Source organism: Rattus norvegicus, chromosome 1 (assembly GCF_021556685.1).
Source record: "Rattus norvegicus strain SHRSP/BbbUtx chromosome 1, alternate assembly SHRSP_T2T, whole genome shotgun sequence".
NCBI lineage: Eukaryota > Metazoa > Chordata > Mammalia > Rodentia > Muridae > Rattus > Rattus norvegicus.
Window position 1 is genome coordinate 166,189,160 of NC_141534.1, and position 21,987 is coordinate 166,211,146.

Below are 21,987 nucleotides of genomic sequence, written 5' to 3' on the forward strand. Positions count from 1 at the left end.
TAATAAATGCTTTTCAACTTCATCCATATCAAGAATGAAGTTCCTACCACAGGAGGACAGTGTTTGACCTCTGCTACACAAAATGTGATGGTCGGCCAGTGGAGAGAACCATGAACTAAAGGCCCCCGTTTGGATGGGGGCTGGGGGAGGGGGAGCAGGGAGCCACTCCTGCATTAGCATCCAGAACTGTTTAAAACTGCAATGATTGTAGGCATTAAACTGTTGCAGGTCCAAAGCTGCATCATTATGGCCTATCCTAACTCCTTAAACAGCCATTTATTGCCTACATTTGTATGTGACCTAACATCTTGTGACAAGCACTCCGGCACCGGAAGAGTCCAGCAGCTTGTCTTAGTGCACCCCTGTGAACCAGTAACAGATGTAAAATCCCTCTTCAGTAGACACCCTAACGAGACAGATCGCAGATGATTAATGGGGAGGCTCTGAGACACCCCTTTGTCCTGGGTGGCAGCTTTTCTTACCCACCCCTTGCTTCTTGCAGGGTGGAGTGGGTCTTTTGAAAGACAGGGAATACTTTAGTGGCGCCCAATATTATGAATTTCCTAACAATCTTCAATTCCCTCCCACATTAAACCTGCCCAAAGAACCCACTGTGTGCAGCCTAGCTAACCGAATCTCTCCCATTCTTGTATTTGCTTATGGTCCGATGCTATGGCTACCTGCACCAGCCCAGGGTGGGCTTTGAGAAGCTTCTTCATGTAAGGAAATGTGTAAGGGCGGTCTTTCTGGTCCCTTATCAGTTGGTGGCTACTGGCCCAGAAAAAGACTTAAGAAAATATCCCAAAATGGGGTGTATTCCTAAAGTGGCCACAAACATTGATATATTCACCAGTAGATGTTTGCTTACAACTACCAAGTTCTCTTCTGTATGCAACCAAAGGCTCTCGTCCACGGTGGGAAACTTTATTCCTCTCTACCAGTCAGTCTAATCACTCAGCTGGAGTGACCTTAGAAATACTCATGACAACCCTATTAAATCGCTCTTTACGGGGTTGGGGATTTAGCTCAGTGGTGAGAGCACTTGCCTAGCAAGCGCAAGGCCCTGGGTTCGGTCCCCAGCTCCGGAAAAAAAAAATCTCTCTTTACTGCTGGGTGTGGTGGGCCACTTCTGTATTGCCAGCACTCGGGAGGCAGAGACAGGCAGATCTGTGAGTTTGAAGGCTACAGTGAGTTCCAAGACAGCCAAGGCTACATAGAGAGATCCTGTTGCTTCCCCCCACAACCTCCTCCAAGTTATATATCAAAACACGTAGCGATCAAAATATCCTTCAGTTGTTGATGCAGCCAGAAGCCTGATCTTGTAGGTCCTTCCTCTGATGGTGCCTGTTCTGCCCTTCAGATTCTATTTACCTTGACCCCCCTCTTCTCCATAAACCTATAGAGTTCATTTCTTCCAGAAGTCAACAAATCCAACCCAAATGTTTTACAGGTGGACAGCGTCCTCCTGATGAACGAATACAGAAAACAGCCTCTGACCCAAAGACCACCATGTGACTACCCACCATGAGACTGAAGTCTCCAAATCCAGCAATGCCCCAATTCGGAAGAAAGTAGCTGGACTGATTTCAACACCCACTCACTACCCCCCCATCTCCTTTTTAATAAAATCACCCATCTGGTTCTTTTTGATATAAACAGAAAGGCTGGAAATGCTAGAGAACCTGAGCCTTTAAGGTACACAGGCCCTAAATGGTTAGGACTTCAAACAAGGCAGGAACACACCCAGCATGCATGCATGCACACATACACACAAGCATACATGTACACATGCACATACACCTGCCACCTGGAAGTCTGAGGCAGGCTGACTACTGTCAATGCTGAATAAACCATTCATTGACTGAACCCCACTCCCTACTCAGAGAAAGAATGTCCCACTCCCCAACCTTGATCAAATAGTGTAATAGGATACATGTTAGCTAAACCTTAAGATGTAAGACCTCCCTATCCCTTGGAAACTTAGAGGCAGATGCTTGGTTTACACACTCTGAGTCCTGCCTGCTGTGATGTTAATAAATCTCTTCCCTGGACGATGATTCAACTCAGTGTCTCAATGTCTCTCTCTTGAACTCCATCTCTTCTCCCTTCTCAAAGCCTAGCAATACATTTCTAAAGATTTATTTATTTATCATATACAAGTACACCGTAGCTGTCTTCAGACACACCAGAAGAGGGCATCGGATCTCTTTACAGATGGTTGTAAGCCACCATGTGGTTGCTGGGAATTGAACTCAGGACCTCTGGAAGAGTAGTCGGGTGCTCTTAACAGCTGGGCCATCTCTCCAGCCCTAGCAATACATTTCTTAAGATGCTGAAAACTGAGAATATCTGTTACTTCTCTCGGAGGGAACAGGGGCTGAAAACTTAGTGGAGGTAGAATTGCTATACAGAAAGAAAAAGAAATTGAGTCATAAAGGTTGGATGCACCTAACAGAGGTGTGTAAATCCCTCACCAGACTCCAAGCGCCACGAGGCCTAGGCTACACTTTCTTTGAAATGCTCTGAGGTTCCCATCACCTCAGATAAGAGAGTGCGGGCAGCCAGAGGCAGAACTTAATAGGAATCACCTCCAGTGATTACAAGCAGGAAAAAAAAGGCATCTGGGGGCAGGGGTGTCACTGATTTAGTATGCTCGCATCCAACACTATGCAGTAAATTCTGAGATCGAGTCCTGCCCCCCACTGTTGGGCTTAGAAGACATTCACTTCTAAACAACATGAAACCCTCCCTCTCGGTGACCAGGAGCACAGGTGTTTCTTTATGATAAGTTCCTAAGTTGGAATTGCTAGCTCTGGGGATAACAATGTGAAAGGCTCGTAGACTCACACACTGAACAAGTAGTCAATAACCAGCCAGATGCACCAGCCCCCCTGTGTTCTCCACAGCTCCCATGGTGCCTCTGGACCATGCTGGTCTCTCACCTCCTCACCAGCAGTGGGCACTGGCAGGCTTTGTCCTCTGTCAGTCTACATGAGTGCAGGGATGGTTCCTTGTAGCTTAAAGACTTGGCTACAAAACCACTGAACTGAGAACAGGACCCCCGTTGAAGGAATCAGAGAAAGGACTGGAAGAGCTTGAAGGGGCTCGAGACCCCATATGAACAACAATGCCAACCAAGCAGAGCTCCAGGGACTAAGCCACTACCCAAAGACTATACATGGACTGACCCTGGGCTCCAACCTCATAGGTAGCAATGAATAGCCTAGTAAGATCACCAGTGGAAGGGGAAGCCCTTGGTCCTGCCAAGAATGAACCCCCAGTGAACGTGATTGTTGGGGGGAGGGTGGTAACGGGGAGGATAGGGAGGGGAAGGCCATCTAGAAGGGGAGGGGGAGGGCTAGGGGGGATGTTGGCCTGGAAACTGGGAAGGAGAATAACAATAGAAATGTAAATAAGAAATACTCAAGTTAATAAAGATGGAAAAAAAAAAGACTGCAAATGAAATGCATTCATGTACAAGGAAAATCCTAAGTAAATACTGATGCCATTCCAGGGTTGTTGTTTTGAGACAAGGTCTCTCCTCTCTGTGTAGTCTTGCTGTCCTGGAACTCACTCTGTAGATCAGCCTGGCCTCCAGCTCAGAAATCCTCCTGCCTCTGCCTCTGCCTCTGTTTCTGCCTCTGCTTCTACCTCTGCTGGGATTAAAGGTGTGTACCACCACCATCTGGCTTAACTGGATTTTAAAACAGCTGTGTCAAAGCATAAAAACACTTACCCACTGTCATGTACTTAGATACGTGCATGTATACCTGCTTGTCTGCATGTGCACCACGTGCATGCAGAGGTTATGGGGGCCCCTGGAGATGGAGTCACAAGCAGTCATGAGTGAACCATCTGATGTGATTTCTGGGACCCAAACCCAGTCCTCTGCGAGAGTATTGAGTACTCTGAATCACAGAGCCATCTTCCCAGCCCCTTGTGACTATTTCGATGAAATTTGGTGAACATATACATATGTCCAAATGCAGCCCTCCCTCACTCCACACCAAGACAACCACTGCTCTTTCTGCCTCTGTGGTTTGTCTTTCCAGAAGTTTAATACCAATGGAATTATATAGCATATGTACTATTTTCTGTTGGTTTTCTTTTGTTTATCGTATTTACATGTATGTGTGTGGGTGCATGGTGTGTGAATGTGTGCAAGCACATGTATGCATGCATATACCGTATAAATATGTGTGTAGTGTGTGCCAGCACATGTGTGTGCATGCATGCACAGTATAAATAGGTGTGTAATGTGTGCCAGCACATGCGTGTGCATGCTGTATGTGCATGTGTGTATAGGCCAAGTGCTCAGTTTCTCTGCTATCATTTCAGAGACAGGGTCTCACACTGAACATGGTAGAGTCCTCCATTTGGTTAGAGTGGCAGGATAGCAAGCCCTCAGCCCCAAGGATCTCTTGCCTCCACTTCCCCAGTGCTGGAATAGGCACATGTTGCTGAGCCCAAACTTATGCATGCCGAGAGTCCAAACTCAGGTTCTTAGGCTTGTGCAGTGCTCTACTGACCGAGCCGTCTGCTTAGTTCCTCAGTTAGCCGGTGTCTTTTCTCTGCTGTGTGCACAGACCTGTTTTGTGTTCTCACTTGTTAGTTGGACTTGTGAGCCGTCTCTGGCTTTGGCACTGCTAGGAGAACTCATGTACAGGTTGTTTGCACATGTACGTTTTGGCATATTTTTGCAGCTTAGGATTAGAATTGCTAGGTCACATGCTATGTGCGTGCTGAACTTGAAACACAAAACTTTCTGATGTGGTGGCCCATTGGGCATTCTCCTCAGAAATGTCTGTGAGGTCCAGGTGTCCCACGTCCTCCATAGCAGTCGGCATCACCTGTGTTCTTCATTGCAGCCATGTCAGCGAATGTCAGCTGGCATCACGTGGAGGCATTGGTTTGTATTTTCTTAACTATCCATAGCACTGAGCATCCTTATGAGCTGGTGTGCCCATTGTACCCTCTCTAGTGGAGTCCTGGTTCTGCTGTTCTGAGATTGGGTTGCTTGTCTTAGTGAATTCAGAGACCTTTGTGTTCTCTGTGTGTGACTCTGCATCGGATATGGTTCAGCCAGTGCTTTCTCTCAGAGCACAGCTTGTCTCTTCATTTTCCTCGTGGTACCTTGGAAACTAAGACACTTAACTTTCATATATTTCATCATTTCCTTATCTGAGGTCTTTGATTGCTTTACTTCTTGTTCTGTTTTTGAGTCTGACTATGGTATTCAGAATGGAAACGCTCCTTTTTCAGTTCTACATACTCTTTACATACGAGAATCACAGGGCTGGGCTATTATCACACCTGGCCCTCTTAAAGATTTATTTGTTTTATGTGTATGAATGCACACACCTGTGCATGCTTATTGGATCCTCGGGACTGGACTCATGGGTAGTATGGGTGGCTGGAGTCGCAACAAGTGTTCTCAGTAGCTAAGTTCTCTCTCTCTCTCTCTCTCTCTCTCTCTCTCTCTCTCTCTCTCTCCAGCCCCCATACCTGGTTTTTAAAATTGCTTAATTGTGATAATCTAAATTTACCTTTCCCACATCTGTGTGTGTGTGTGTGTGTGTGTGTGTGTGTGTGTGTGTGTGTGTGTCCCCTACCTAAGAAATATTTGCCTACTCTGAGGTCACACAGATATTCTATTTTTTGTTTGTTTTTCTTAGAGATTTATGATTTGGGAGGCTTGGGGGCTTTGAGTTTGGGGGCTTTTGTTGTTGTTACTGTTGCTTTAAGGTTTATAATCCATTTCTAATTCATCCTGTCTATGGTATGAGCGAGCAGCAGGGTATCTTTTCATTCAGCTATCCGTCTTTCCCAGCATTGTTAAGACCGTTATCCTTCTCTCTAGGAGCTGCTTTAGCCCATCTGCCCAGAGCAAACTGACCACGTCTATAAACCACATCTATAAGCCAGCGGTTTCATGGGAAATGTTTAACAAACCCTACTTGGAACAAAGGAGGTGACCTGTGGGTGGTGCTGGCCGCTTTCCTAATGTGACAGGTCTCGGTGGCTGAGGCTGCAAGTTACCAATCGTTCAGGTCCACCCAGTCCCTGAGAATCTGTCTGCTCCCTAAGCCAGTGTGAGTCTGCATGTCCCACATTTGGTCCCTCCTTCCCCTTCCCATTCAGGTGCCCGGGAGCCTGTCCTCATGCGGGCAATGCATTTGGTTACCATAACGTTCTAAGTTTTGAAATCAAGTATCAAACCCCTCAAAACTATTTCATCAGTTGCTATATCAATATCAGCTTTCCATTTTCTATCAGGAGCTCTGCTAGGATATTGTTAATGATTGCTTTATATTTATAGACCAAGTTCTAGGTAATTGCCATCTTACCAATATTGAGTCTGTTCACAGCAGCCCTTTCGTTCTCCTCAGCTGTTGCTTATTACTGGTGGATATATTGGGCTTTGCACATCCATGTGATCTCCAACAACCTCCCTAAATTTCATTCTTCTACCAGCTTTTTACCAGATCCCTGGGGAATTAAACTGATTCCTGGTTTCTATTTTCAGCTGCCTATCCTCATGGCTGTATACATGCTGTGCACACACACGTGGGCTCTCTGTTTCAGACCGTTTCCCAGGTGCACAGGGGCCTGGGAGGGGCATGCAGTGGACATTGATGGCAGCTAGTGCAGAATGTCACTTCCTTAATGAGGGCACTGGTGCCTTGACACCTGTCATTCCCTGCTGTTACACATGTCTCCTTCCATGGATGAATACAGTTTTGAGAGAGAGAGAGAGAGAGAGAGAGAGAGAGAGAGAGAGAGAGAGAGAATTCTTTCCTTGTTTTGAATAGGATTACAATGGTCTCATGAATGGATTCATATGGCGTAATGAGTTTGTCAGATCTTAATGGATAGGAGAACTCCTTAGTGACCAGAGCACTGCTTCTCAGTGTGTCCACCCCTTCTGCATTTCACACAAAAGCACTGAGAAGCCTTACAAGCCCGCTGCCCAGACACTGATCTGAAAGCTGCGCTCTGACCTCGCCGTTTCTGCAGGACTCAGTTTTTCATTCCCTCTGCAAGAACAAAGGCTCTCTAAGCTACTCTAACACGGGGACCACGGTTTTTCCATTTCTTTTAATCAACACACTCTCCTTCCTCTAACCACCCCTGACAAAACTTTGGCAGCTGACAGTGCTCATTGCCTGCCTGTGCCAGGGTTCATGACCTAGCCTCCTTCCTACCGTGGAGGACATGTTAATATAGCAAATGCAGACAAGACTTGAACAGAGACCTGATATGTTTCCATGGCAACGTAAATTACTTATGAAAATCTGTAGGAAGATTTGGGACCATTATGAGTTAAGTGCGGTCTTCTTCCTGCATAAAGCAGCTAGGGAGATGTTGAAAATTTTATTGTGTGGAGGCTAGGGGACAAAATTTGATTTCCCAAGGATTTAGATACATAATAAATAAATCTGGGGCTTGTGGGAAGAGAAATGAAATTTTTACACAGCTGTAATTGGCAGCAATCCATTATTCTAAGTCCCTGCCATGGTAAGGAACATGCCCTTCTTCACACAGTAAAAATTGTTTCTCAAACAATTCTGTTTTATTGTTACTCATAAATGTCAGTCCTTTTTAAACTGCAAACAAAATAACGGCTTCTATCCTATTCCTTCACAATCCTCCCTTTCCGAGGCCACACCCTGTCCCCGTGCTCCTGCCTGCTTCCCCCTCCTCCCTTTTTTGGGACCCAGCTCAGCAGTGACAGGGTTCTAGCAGCTGTCTGGGGTCTGTTCCTCTGTGATTGCTCTTTCAGTATCTGCCCTTGAGTCTCTCAACCAAATGTGCTTAAGTGGGATGGGGCTTTACTAAGTGAACAGACATCTGTTTACAGTGGGTTCAATATCGGAGGCTCAGTTCATCAGCCGTTCACTGAACGCTGCTTGTGCAATGGGCTTTGAAGCGCGCTCAGCACAAAGCATGGGCCTGGAAGCTGTTGTCCTGATTCCACCCACCCCAGGTGCCAAAATATTGACTTTCAGAGGTCAGAGGTATAATGACCGGGTACGTATCTGATTGTCCGTAACCGTTACCTCTCCCATGTGACAACAAAGGCGGGGGGTGGGGCTGCATTCATGCCTGGAATACAGGGCAGCTGAAATAATTTTTCTTAAAATAATCACCTCTAATGAAAACCAATACATTTATTATCTAGTTATCCACCAGTGGCTTTGTGATTCTGACAGGAACCCATAGTCTGCCTTTTAGGCCTCACATAGGGCCTATAATGAGCCAATCCAAACCAAATGGCCAGAGGACTAGAGCTGAAACGCCATCTCTTTCTCCTCTCTTTTTGAGGCAGGGTCTCACTATGTAGCTTTAGCTGTCCTTGAATTCACTGTGTAGACCAGCTTGGCCTGGAACTCACAAAGATCTGCCAACCTCTTCCTCCAGACCGCTGAGATTAAAGGCTTGTGCCACCACCCCACCTCTCTGTTCTGTCCCAGGCTCAGCAGCAGTGTGTGTGGCTTAGCTTGACTTGAAGGCATTGGGCTGACCTGTGACAGCTGTGTGGCATTGCTTCTGCTATCTCTGAGTTGGACCAACATGGTGTGTCTTTACCGGCTTGGCTGGCAGAAAGCTTTGCTATCTTGTTTTTGTTTTTATTTATTTATGTATTTTTTAATTAATTTTATGTATGTTAAGTACACTGTAGTGGCTATTTCTTTTATCTTTTCTTGTCTTTCTTTCATTCATTCATTCTTTCTTCCTCCTTCCTTCCTCCTTCCCTCCCTCCCTCCTTCCCTGCCCCATCCCCTCTCTTTCTTTCGGCAGAATTTCTCTTCACAGACCTTGGAGACAGCCTAGTTAGTAAAGTGATTGCCTTGCAGCACCAGGGCCTTCAGACACACCAGAAGAGGGCATCAGATCCCATTACAGATGGCTGTGAGCCACCATGTGGTTGCTGGGAACTGAACTCAGGACCTCTGGAAGAGCAGTCAGTGCTCTTAACCACTGAGCCATCTCTGCAGCCTCTAGTTATTTATTTTTTGCACGGGTGTGCTTGTGCATGCGCGTGCCCGTGGAGGTCAGAGGTCAACCTCAAGCATTGTTCCTCGGGTGCCATCTTTCACTGGCCTGGAACTCACCAAGTAGAGTACTTGGCTATCTGGCCACCAAGCCCCATAGCCACCCTTCTCCGCGCCCACAGCACAGGGTGGAGCACGTTTGCTGACGTTAACAGGGATCCTGGGGATCGAACTCAGGCCCTGCGGCTTGCAAGGCAAACACTTTACTAACTGAGCTGTCTCCACACCAGGTCTGTGAAGAGAAACTCTGCCGAAAGAAAGAGAGGGGAGGGGGGCAGGGAGGGAGGGAGGAGGGGAGGGAAGGAGGAAGGAAGGAAGAAAGAAAGAATGAGTGAACGAAAGAAAGACAACAAGAAAAGATAAAAGAAATAACCACATAGCCAGGACCAGTGGTGCAGGCAGAATCCTGCCACCCAGCTATTCAGGGAGCAGAGGCAGGAGGATAAAAGCTCACAGCCAGCTTGAGCAACAGTGAGCTCAAATCTTGGGCAACATACTGAGGTAAAAGTAAGACGAAGGCTGTGAGCAGTGTTAAGAGACGGCGCTTGCCTGCACTTGAGAGGCCTTAGGCTCAATGCCTAGAACTACAGTGGGAACTACAAGAGAGGATGCTGTGAGTAGAAACACGGGGGGGGGGGGCAGATGGGAGTCACATAAGGGACAGGATAATAGCCACTTACACGCACATGATGGGATGGCCATCCTACGCGTGTGTGTGTGTGTGTGCGCGCGCACACACACACACACACACACACGCACACACGCACAGTCAGTACAAGGCAATGATGATTCAGGGGACATGCTGTGTACTAAGACATGTCACAGGGATTCCCATCTAAAGGGACCTGGCTGTTAGTGTTCTGGCACCATAAGAAGCAAGCGAGGGAGGGGTCCCCCTGCAGATTTGGACAGCAAAGGTTCTTGGCTGTGAAAAGTAGGGAAAGAAGGGCTGGAGGCTGGAGGTCAGCAAGAGAGATCCTGCCTCTGGTACCAGGGCCCTGAGCTGATCACTGTCACATAAAAGGTTGTAGTGGGGACTGGGAAGTTATTGCGAGACTGCAGTGTGCCTGTCTCAACAAGCCCAAAGCTCTTTAGCCGTGCATGTACAGGTGTCCCGTGTTGAGCTCCCAACACACTGACTGGGCCCGTGTCTCAGCCTCCTTTTAGAGCCTGAGCACACGAGTCTGAAGGTGAGCGTGGCTGTTCTGATCTCCTAAGTATAGGTCTAGAAAGGACCCTGAACTCTTTTTCTGAGATCTCCACTGCCATCTCAGATGGCAGACCTGGATCAACTCTAAGAGAAGGAAAATTGATCTCTGCGGTGCTCACTCCCAGCCATACCTCAGCGCCACAGCGTGAGGCAGGAGTCAGTGTTGGGTATAGCTGGGTTTCTCGGCTGCGTGATATTTCTCATCACTGTTTTCTTTGACTCACAGGAACGAATTCAGAGCGTGGACAGACATCAAGCCTGTGAAACCAATCAAAGCCAAGCCCCAGTACAAGCCCCCAGATGACAAGATGGTTCACGAAACCAGCTACAGTGCCCAGTTCAAAGGGGAGGCCAGTAAGCCCACCACAGCGGACAACAAGGTCGTGGATCGCAGAAGAATACGAAGCCTCTACAGTGAGCCTTTCAAGGAATCCCCGAAGGTAAGGCTCTTGCTGCACAGCCCAGAGGAAGCAGAACGCGGGGCTCCAGCTCGTCCCCCAGAGCTCCTGACGAATCTTACCTTTCCTCCTCAGCACACGGGCCCAGGGCGTCTCCAACAGGTTAGGTCCTTATAAGGTCCAAGGTCACATTAGAAAGGAGAATTCCATGAAAGTAACAACATTTGGCACATCTGACTCTGTGCTTGAGAATGAAGAGTAAGGGGTTGGGATTTAGCTCAGTGGTAGAGCACTTGCCTAGCAAGCGCAAGGCCTTAGGTTCGGTCCCCAGCCTCGAAAAAAAAAAGAAAAAGAAAAAAAAAGAGAATGAAGAGTAAACGGGACAGAAAATCCTCACCCTGGTGCTATACCCCTTTTCATGGCCCTCTTCACAGCCTGGCTCTGGCCCTGCAGCTGCCCCTGCACCCCGCTCCAATCCCTGGACCTTCCCCTTCCCTCCCAGGCTCTGAAACACAATTGCCTTCACTCAGCCTTCCCTGATCAGTTCCATCCAACAGTGTTCAATGTGTGACGGAAAACATGCCTGTCAGGTAGAGAACAAGAACCTTCCCCGGGTATTCATTACCAACGTAGCCGTTCCTGCGGGAGGATTTGGGACTTTTATTTATGCAAACACTGCCTGGTCTATTTCCATCTCAGAATGGTTTGTTAACAGGAGAGACAGGCTGGACAGAGCTAGCAGTGCGGCCTCACAGGCCCATTGGCTGTGTCAGGCCAGATAAGGCTGGGCACATACCCACTGTGTAATAGCAGAACACGTCCGGGGAACAAAATAACTCCAGAGCCCAAGTGGCCTTTCTCTCCTCTTGACCTCGAGTCTAGCACTCAGTTGGCTTTTCCATTGTGTCAGGACCAGCTTTTAGCAAAGGTAACCCCCTGACCCAGTTTGTCTGGGATGCACCTAGTTTTAGCACCGAATGTTTCACATTCCCGGGAACCTCAGCTCCAAACCAAGCAAATCACAATGAGATGACTGGGCCTCAGTTAGCGAATGGCCCGGTCTGGGAGGCCCAGCATCAGCTCTGCCCATCCACAGATGAAATAGGTCCCAGGATGTAGGTTGACATTGAATGAAAGAAGATTCCAATTGAGGAAGGAGAGACGATGGGGGAAACCGGGGATGGTCAGCAGGGTTTGCCATATCGGCTCATCAAGCCCAGTCCCCAGAGTCCTCTGAGAAAGAGAAGGCAAGACTGCCTCTTCAGAATGAAGGAAAGATCAGAAGAGGGGCCTGGAGACTGAGTGACTGCTCTGGGGAAGCAGGCAAGACACAGCCAGGGATAAGCATGAGGCTGGTAGTGCCCATTGCCTGCCTGACACCTGAGTTGTTCCTAAACTATGTCCACAACACCCCAGGGATCCACCACGGTTAGTCCCTGTGAATCCCTACCTGCTCTCTTTAGTCCAGAACCTGGATGACTGAGCGTCTCAGAGCAGCTTACCCTCACGCACCACAGCAAACCACAGCCCTGGCCTGAACAGAATGAGCCGTAATAGTTCCAAGGAGGAGGGACAAGAGATGCTGTAACCATTGTCTGCTCCCAGAGAGAAATGGCAGGGCAGGAAGCACAGGGCAGGTGAGTGCTGCTACAGGATGCCTGTGGATTCAGACCAGAGAAGCCAGGAGCCTAAACACCATGAGACTGTTCTTGCCCTGCCAGTCTGCTCTGCCACTAGCCACTATCATGACACTGCGATGTCTTTCTCTAAATTCCCTCTCCCACTCCCTCCCTTCTGTGTTTCTATGTGTGTGCTCTGTCTGTCTGTCTCCCCATGCAGGTGGAGAAACCTAGTGTTCAGAGTTCCAAACCAAAAAAGACCTCAACGAGCCAGAAGCCCCTGAGGAAGGCCAAAGACAAGCAGGTGGCGTCGGGCCAGGCCGCCAAGAAAAAGACCACAGAGAGCCCCAGTGCCACCAAACCTGACGACAAGGAGCAAAGCAAAGAGATGAACAATAAACTGGCTGAGGCGAAAGAGTAAATGTCCCCGCACTTTCCTTTTCTCCCCTCCCCCACCCCTATGTTTAAACCAACAAACAAAAAAAGGCCACAAAACTAATTAGAGACTTCCCATCTGCCTTGGTTCCAAGTGTCCCAGGAGCCCTGCAGTTGGTTTCTTATGGGAGAAATCATGTTTCTGAGGCCACTGACTCTTACTACAAGTGGCACAGCATCTAGCCAAGGTCCCCCAGGAGGCCAGGAAGCAGTGTGCACTGGTTGTGCCCTTCCTGTGGGTCTGGGTTGGGTCAGGTCTTAGTTCTGCCAAGCCTAGCTCCTGGTGGGACTTGGAGGAGTTTCAAGCCCTCTTCCCCCTAGCTTCCCCCCTTCCCCAGTTTGCATCACGCCATTTTGGACTTTAGGCAAATTTTCTTTCCCAAGTTCACTGGATGCTTGCATGCTGCCCAAGTTCAGCTTGGGTTTCAGCTGTTAGAACTTGTGGAAATGGTAAAGACAATAGAACAAGAAACCAACCTTGGCCTTACTGTCAGTGAAATGGAATTGTGTCTGTTAACTAGAAGAAACCCTCTCCTGGAACCTCTGTTAGGAGTGTGTGCCTGTGTTTTGTGCCTATCGGTGGGCTTTGAATAGTGTGTCAAGTAATAGGCCACTGGCTGAGGCCAGCCAGAAGTGACAGAGTATTGGGATGCTGTAGATGGTGTAGGAGGCGCTCTGAGCATTGGGAGCCCGCTTTCCTCTGCCCTTAGCTTACTGCTGATGTGCCGAACGGCTGTTAAGAGAGAATGGTCAGGTGCGAGACGGCACGCAGCACACTTACTAGGACTTTCTGTCCCTGCGGTGTGCAGGTGGAGTGTGTAAACATGACGGCGAGTGTGGTAATGCACCCTCCAGCCCCGAGCTCTTGCTCTGCTCCACAGAGAGGCCCGTGTGCTGAGCATCTGGCCGGAGTGCGAGGCGAGTCCTGCCAAGAGCTTAGCAAGCATCCTTGACTTCCCATGCTAAGAAACGGCTCTTGATGCACTCCATGTTGCAATGTCGCCCGGGTGTGGCCAAAACCCCCTAGAGTTGTGTTGTAGGACTTAGGGAATGGTTGTGAAAGGGATCTGCCTTCCTTACTTATGAGAGAACCCAAACTGTCCACCAGAAATGTCCTGGTGAAATGGACGTGGCTCCTGTCCTGGAGGTTCTCCTTGCTGTGTTCTGAGTAGCTGAGATGGTGTAACCCAGCTTGCTTTCTCCTGTGGTGAGTGGTTCAGAGGGCAGGACTGGCGGCTCCTCGGTCTCTTCAGGTCCCTGCAGTTTGGGAAGGTGGAGCTCTCAAGAGCCAACTTAGTCTGTCTGTGCAGACAGAGAAGGTTTTGTTTGCACCTTGTGGGCCTGCTTGAGACATGTTTGGAAATGAATGCACCAGCGCTGGGCGAGCCTTTGTTTTGAACAGAGCAGACTAGAAATGAAGCCCACAGCATAACCTGATGCCATTTTCTGACTCAGGGCATGGACTGTGAGGGAGACAGGCTAGAGAAGGGAGGAGACATTGATGAGTCTCGTTACCACAACTCACAGGTTTCACAGGCCTGTTCAGAAATGCCTAGAGCTCAGTACTGTTCCTGGCTACCTGTTAGCCAGCCTTACTGTTTACCAGAGAACTCTATCAAGTGCTCCAACTGTAGCTGCCAGTGCGTGTCCTCTCAATCCCCGGCGACAGTCAGATCTGCTGTTAGCCACACTTTGATTTCCCTGTAGAATAACCCTATGTTTTGTAGATCGAGTAAGTCAGAGTTTACAGTGCACAGGGATCCTTCATTCAGTGTTCATGTTCTGCATATCTTGTGGCAGGCTTGGTGAGCAGACAGGTCTCTATAGCATCAGACAGAGGTGCATGACCACCCACCCCACATGTGCTGTTACTGAGTTGAGTTGGTGTTGTGTGCACTGTAGTTTGCCATAGCTTACCACAAGGGCCCCCAGAGCCTTAGGGGCTGAATTCCTTACCCTGCCCTGCCTGAGGCTTTAGGTGACCTGGAAAATGTTCTTTTCAGGCTGTCAGGGTCCCCCTCTTCTTCACACACCCACCCACGAACACTGTTAGCTCTTGAATGCTTTACTCCACGGACAAGAAACGTCCTTTGATTTCTACTGTTTACAAACAAAGCTCTCCCAGTCTTGTTGTCTCCCAAGTGTACTGGGCAAAACTGACCATGGCTCCTCAAGCAGTGTTTGGTGTTGCCTCTCTGCAGGTGACCAAGCCTGTTCCTCATTTTGTACATTTCCCTCTGTTCTTTGTTCACCCGGGGGCAAGACAGCTGGAACGGAGGCATTTTTTTTTAAACTTGGCCTGCCTGCAAAGCTCCGGAAGCTGTGCCCAGCTTTCTGTTCTCTGCCGCAGCTCCCAGACAGCAGGAGAAGCTGGGTCACGCAGAGGCAGAGAGGAAGTGTCTAATTAGGATTGTGTGGCCCGGGTTTTGTTGCATACCACAGATTGTCTATGTATCATGTAGTGCTCCCCCCTCTTGGTGCTATTTCATTCCTGATGTTAGTAAAAGAATGACAAGAAACGATTCATGTGTAGCCAACTGATTGTGACGTCTCGTGGTCTGTGCTTGCTCAGAAAGCAAACCAACAGGTTCCCCCCAACCCCCCAGTTATAAATAAATGCTAAAGACGAACACCACTTTCTCGATCGTATTTCCTTGGCGAGGCCCAGCCTGAGTAGTGTAAAGGCGACAGCTTTTGGCATCTTAGCCTCTCTGGACAAGATGAGCCATGCCCTGCAGGTTCCCCGGGGTCCCCATAATGCAGCTTGCCTCTTTTAGATTGCCTCTCAGGTACTAATTGCAAGCAGTCAGAGCTAAATGTTGGGAAAGGCGAAGATGGACCTGGAGACGCCCTGGCCAACAAGGTAGTGTAATATTTTCATGCCGTGTCTGAACAGTGACCGCTTGAGCCACTCGCTGCCTCACTGTGGTGAGAAGCTGCCGCCCAACTCTTCCCCTCTGTGGCCAGCAGCAGCAGCAGTGGCAGCCACCGCCACCCTGGCCTCCTTTCTTGCAGGGGTGGTAGAGGCGGGCGCCTCAGCTTGTTCATTTAATCCATGGTCATGTTTCAGGTTGCACCAGGGGTTGGCTCAATGTGTCACGCATGTGCCTGACATGGGAATGAAATAATGGCCACGAGAGTGGCTCAGACAAGGACTCAGTGAGTCAGGGAACTTGGAAGCTCAAGTGGAGAAGTTTTCCCCATGGGGGTGGGAAATAAGGAAAAGTTTCCTATCAGAGGGCACCAAGAAGGGCAGCAGGATATGTGTGCTGGGCATGTGGGGCAGGCGCCAAGGCAAGGGAGCAGATTGGGAGATGGGAAGGGGTGAGGTCAGTGGAGAACCTCAGGGTGACCATGGCAGCTCACTCTGTTGTCCTTCCAGTAAAGCAGGAGACAAAGACTTTGATTCTCGTCATCTCTCCAGCATGTGTGTCTTGGATACTGTTGTATGCCAGGCTCTGTGCTAGGCACTAGGGGAGCCGGGAGACTGAGACCATACCTCCGATCACAGTGGGCATGAAGGAGGAGACTGTTCTAGCTGGTCCCATGGATGAGAAAGAACTCAGCAGATGGGTAGGTGATGATCAGGTGAACAGAATGGAACCTACCCAAGCCATGCCGGAGGGATATGCCCAGGCAAAGGTGTGGCCAGGCCGTGAACCCGAGGAGCTCAGGTTCTAGGGGTAGTACACTGAGGGTGGGGGTGGCAAGGGCAGGAGAGTGCAGTTCTGTGGCGGAAAGACCTAGCATTCCGTTATGGGCAGCTACTAACTGGGGCTCCATTCCACGTACCCAGGTCGCACCCGTGCCCTGCATGCCTGCCATCATGCTTCTTGCTTCACCGTGCCACAGCCGCAGGTCCTTTCCATTATGTCTGACAGCCCTAGGGCAGCATCTCCATTGCTGGCCCTACCCCTGCATTTGAGAATCAATCTAGGGTGTTAATTTTTTTTTTTTTTTTGGTTCTTTTTTTCTTTCGGAGCTGGGGACCGAACCCAGGGCCTTGCACTTCCTAGGTAAGCGCTCTACCACTGAGCTAAATCCCTAGCCCCGGGTGTTAATATTTTTAAATTACTATATATTTGTTTTCCAGATGAATGGAAGACATTTGCACTCACCTGTTACTTTTTATATGAGGCAGGACACAAAAAAGAATGCTCAACAAATAAAGATATGAGGTATTCAGTTTTCCTTCCCCTCAGGTAAGGGAGAGAGATTAATTAGGATTGGGAGATAGGACAGGTGCAGATAGAGGTGAAAGAGGGAAAAAAAAAGGAAACTATACCTCAGAACATCAGAACACCAAGAGTAAACCCAGAGAGGGAAAGAAGAGATGCTCTCAGAACCAGACCCAGGACAAGAACTGTCCAAGGGAGGAGGTCAGAGAGCAGATCAACTTGGCCTGCTTCATCTGAACCACCCAGGTGACCTGGCTCAAGCCCACATACCTGTGGCTCCCGACATCTTCAACCACAACTCATATCACGTTCCTAAGACAACCGACAACTAGAGCAGGCACGTAGTTTTAGAACAGGTCCCTGTTTTAAGCTAGTTAGAAGTGAGTTTCAGTTCTTCTTCAGATTTATATACTTTTGGTGTGGTTCTACCCAGGGTCGATTCCATCTCACAAAGGCTGTGGACCCCTGTGGTACCTCAGTGTGGTTCTCCAGGGCCATGCACAGCTCAAAAGCTGAAATGCTCACATTCAGGTATCAAAAGTCTCAGGATATGCCCTGAAGGCCATCAAGCAGTCAAAGCAGGACACTGTTCCCAAACCTTGTCCCAGCCTGGAACCACTGAGGCCATGGTGACAGAGATCCTTTCCTGGATCACACTTCACAGTCTGGCAGGTACCCCAGATCCTTGCCCCAGCACCCACAGGGCTCACAGTAACCCCTAATGTTTAGGTCATCCTACCGTACATGCAGCCTCAGAGAACAAGACTACACACCTCGGGCATTTTCTCAGGGAGTTTGGCTGAGATGGAAAATGTCCTTAGACACTGTAACATTGGCAGCTGGAGGCTGGGTCTTCACCGGCCTCTTTGAGTCTTTGTACCCTTCTCTTAAAGGAAGGACAGTAAGAGTGGAGATGTGATATCAGCAAGGGATATGGACACTAGACAGATTGTTTCAGTACCATGTAGTGCCAGGATGGTCCGTGATGACTTCCTCATTGATAGAAATGCAGCTAACTGAGAAACTAGTTACACAAGAGACTGAATGAATCAAACACTCCAAAGATAAAACGCCTTGAAAGAATTCCAGGTATTGGATCTTTGGAGTCCACGGACTGAATAATGTCTGAACAATTTATACTTTAATTGCTTACAAAGCAGTCTGTCTCCTAGCACAGTGAGGCAGGCATTTGCCCAGGTATCAGATGAGGGAGGGTAGTTCTGAGGGGAAGGCCCTGGCCAGCTTGGCCCAACTTGAAAGTCAGGAAGCTTAGGACTGGCTGAAATGAATCAGGTTCCAAACAAATGGGACCCTTAAGGAAAATTATACCCAAAACACAAAATTACACTGTGGCCGGGGCATCGCAGGCCCTCCAGCGAGCTTGCCCAGCACTTTCTTTAGATACTGGGAATCCAATGCAAACCGGGAGGAAATCAGAATTGGACCAGGTCTTCTACTATCAACTGTGTGATAGAATTCAGCGGACGCTCCGTTCCTAGGCAACACAGTTGGTATTGGGAAGCCATAATAAAACGGGCATGTGGTCCCCACGGCTGCAGACTGAAGCCCACTCCTTGGTGCTTTTTATTCCCAACACTGGAGTTGAGCTTAAATGTCTGTCTCTGTCATACTCAGCTGTCTCTACAGAGTCTCAGGCATCTTACCTGGGGCCAACGAAATTCCAAGTGCATAGAAAAGTAAATTATTGCCACTGCTATGGGCTGATGCTGCTGGAGGGCTCTTAAAGGGGCCTTGCAAGTCTGACCATGTCATCCCCTGCTTGAAACCATCGGCTCCGGTTCCCACGGTCTGCAGAAGCTTATTCTCAGTCACCACGCTGCTTCTCACCTCCATGCCTTCCCTACGCTGTCCCTCCTACCCAGAATGCCCTTCTCCTGCTTCTCACCCGGCTAACTCATCCTTCAAGACTCCGCTCAGGGGACTGCTCCAGGAAGCCTTGCCTGCACCCTTCAGGCTGGGTAAGACGCTCCCTCTTTGTATCTTCATCGCGGAACTCATCACATGTCCTGTGTCATCAGCCCACATGTGTGTGTCCTCCCCCCAACAAACCGGATCATGCTCCTCCAGGGGAAGGGTCAGCTCCTTCTGTCATCTACCTCCCAGCCCAATGTCTACCACAGAGAATGTCTTCTGAAGTGTTGAGTGACTCCTGAATGCGTGAATGGGTGAGTGACCATACGCACTGTGTGTCCACATTCACCATGGCGCCTCCACAAGGCTTCTTTATTCTGCCTGACAGCTTCTCCTGCTTGTAAGAAGGGAGTGGTTGCAGTTTACACGTCATGCCAACAACAAAGCTCTTAAGATGGCCGGCCTCGGTTTGGGTCAGCATCCCTTGGCACTTGCTGTAGCTGCCTCTTCCAAACAGTCTTAAATTCAGAAAAGCACAAGCTCCTGGATACAGTCTTTTGTTTTGTTTGCTTCTCTGTGTAGCCCTGGCTGTCCTGAAACTAGCGCTGTAGACCAGGCTGTCCTCAAACTCAGAGATCCACCTGCCTCTGCCTCTGCTGGGATTAAAGGTGTGTGCCACCACTGCCCAACTTAGAGTCATTCTACAAGGTGGCCCCATGCCATTCCCTGCTCAGAGCAGAGCCGTCTCATCTCCGGCATAGCAAAGAGCTGTCTCCTTCCACCACCTACTCTGAATTTGAGCAGGCAGCAGCCCTGTTTTCTAATACAAACTCTGCTGTTTGCTGGCTGTGTGACCTTGGCTGAGTCTCAGAATTTCTAAAAGATACTACTATAATACTAGGCTGTATCACCATCTAAACTGCTGTGGTATCCAAATTCAGGAAACACAGATTGGGCCAGCCTGGAATAGCGTGTTCTCAGACTCTGTCTGGTGCAGGAGCTTGCCGTTGGCAGCTGGGAAGAGTGCTGATAGCAAGGGCACCTGTCACCGGGCCCTGTTGTATTGTGAGAGACTGATGCCGGCGGAAGGAAGGTGGACCGCCTTTGGCCATGGTTAATTCCTGATGCTTTGCTACAAACCACTCCTCTCCCATCTCCTCCCTCCCACCTCCTTAAGTCAGTGCGGTAGCTGCAGCCGCTGGAGGAAAAGCCACTCTCTACAGCAGGACTGAGATGCAGATTATCTAGAGATGGCTCTCACCGCCCCGCCCCTCTCCAGCCCTTCATGGGCTCCCTCCTCTCTATAAATCACCTGTGCAGATTCCAGTCTTGCAATTACACATCCTTTTACACAGTCTCTCTGGACACCCGGAGTAGACCTTGATTAATTGCTGGAGATACTATCCTTTGCTTTTCACGGGGGAGGGGAGCGCATAAAAAAATCGATTTGCAAGTTCCCAGGAGCACAGAGTTAGATAAGGGCTGAGACATTTCTGTCTGGCAGCCTCAGTCCAGTGCGCTGTATTTTTAAAAGAGTCATTAGCAGGATTATCAGGTTCTTGGCAACCCAACCAAAGAGTCGATCCTGCCCTTGACTTTGTCTTTTTGGAGTTAGAACAACTGAAAATGCTTTTGATATTATTTCTTATACATGCAACTGGGAGTTCATTTCATTCTTAGAAGGTCAAATCTATAAGATATATTTAATGATTTTTTAAGTAAATAAGCAAATGCATTTATAGGGCCACTTAGCCACTTAGCTGACTTCAGAAGCCCATACCCACATGGAGAGTGGAGCCCCCGAGTCTTAAAGGAATCTGGGAACCGGGAACCTGGCCCTGGACTCTGGTTTTTGTAAGTTGCAGAGCTGGTCCAGCCCACAGGAAATGAGTAAGCACTGATTTTCCTTTAACCTGACTTGGTCTCACAATAAGGCTCTTTACAGATAAATAAATCAAAACTCAGTGATTAAGTCACAAAATCAGACCGCCCGTGAGTGTGAGCCTGGTTTCGAAGCCAGTGGTTGATGCCTCAGCTCATTCTTGGTCCAGCCCTTGGATAAGGCTCGGATTCTTGCTATCCCAAAACACCTGCACCCTACTGTAAGCTCAACCTTCTCCTGACCCCTTCTCAGGGACTACAGACACCCTACACCAGAGGCCCTGGTTTCTAGGCAAATTGGGGGCAGGGCACACTCACCTGAGGGTAAGCCTTGTGGATGCAGCCTCCCCCTCCCTACCTGTGATTCCAGCTGCTCATCCGTGTTGAGCCTCCATGGGTGGACTCTTCCTGGCTGGTGTCCCTTCTGCTACTGTGCTCAGGTAGGCTAGCCCTGGAACTGTTTTTCTGTTAGGGTGTGTTGCATGCTGGAGGTAAACTTGGGGATGACACAGTCCGGCGTGGTAAATTCAGGAAGGGATAAGGAGAAGGGGCGCTGAGCTGGCACTGCCTAGGGATCTGTTCTGGAAGATGCATTTGTCAGGAGGTGCAATTGAGGCCTCAGAGTTTGAGTCCTGCAGCAGTCATGGAAAACAGCTGGGGTAGTCAGCCACAGTGCAAGCCAAACTTGGTCCTGAGCAGTAGATGTATTTGGGTTTTTGGTATTTGCTCCTCCATGGAGTCCTACATTGCTTGTACGGTCTGTGCAACTCTAGGAAACTCATGTTTCCCTTCTGAGCCTCCCAGAAAGTTTAAGCTGCAGGGCCCGTACATGTGAAAACCAAAAGCTCTGTCCTATTGAAGGTTCTCTTAAGTTTAGATAGCCCTGTTGAAGAGGACCAGAGATCCCGAGGCAAACAAAGCTAGGAAAATGTGCATGTCCCATGTACATGGTCATTGGAATTTGATGTGGTGCAAGTTACTCCCCACTTAGGATGCCAGCCCCTACTGTATGCCAGCCCATGCCACAGCTCCCTGTTTCCCAACTCTATTCAGTGGCCACACACTCAGTAGATGTGTGTGAAGTGTTAGGGGAAGGAAAGAGAAAATGGAGGGAAGCAGCAAGCATCCGCCATGTTCTTAGAGGGCCCAGTCTAGAGACTAGAGCTGCAGCTGAGGAGGAAGGAGTCAGAGATGGCCTCACTGGGTAGGCAGCCCGAGAACTGAGTCTTCATCCCTCTGGGCTTTTCCTGGGCAGGACTCTATGCAATTGAACGCATTGCCCCGTCTTGGTATATTGAGGGAAATCTAGGAAGAAAGATTAGGCTTGGGGGTCAGGGG

General features: G+C 49.0%; 1 protein-coding gene across 5 annotated transcripts in view; it reads left to right on the forward strand.

The window, feature by feature from the left end:
• The window catches only part of Map6 (microtubule-associated protein 6), a 66,158-nt gene that overhangs the window by 35,433 nt on the left and 8,738 nt on the right, over nt 1–21,987 (forward strand). For 2 of the 5 annotated variants that reach the window (XM_087551564.1, NM_001398600.1), the window contains 2 exon segments: nt 10,493–10,706; nt 12,504–12,700. In XM_087551564.1, coding sequence (XP_087407690.1) covers nt 10,493–10,706; nt 12,504–12,700 — 411 coding nt within the window. 5 annotated transcript variants of the gene reach the window in all.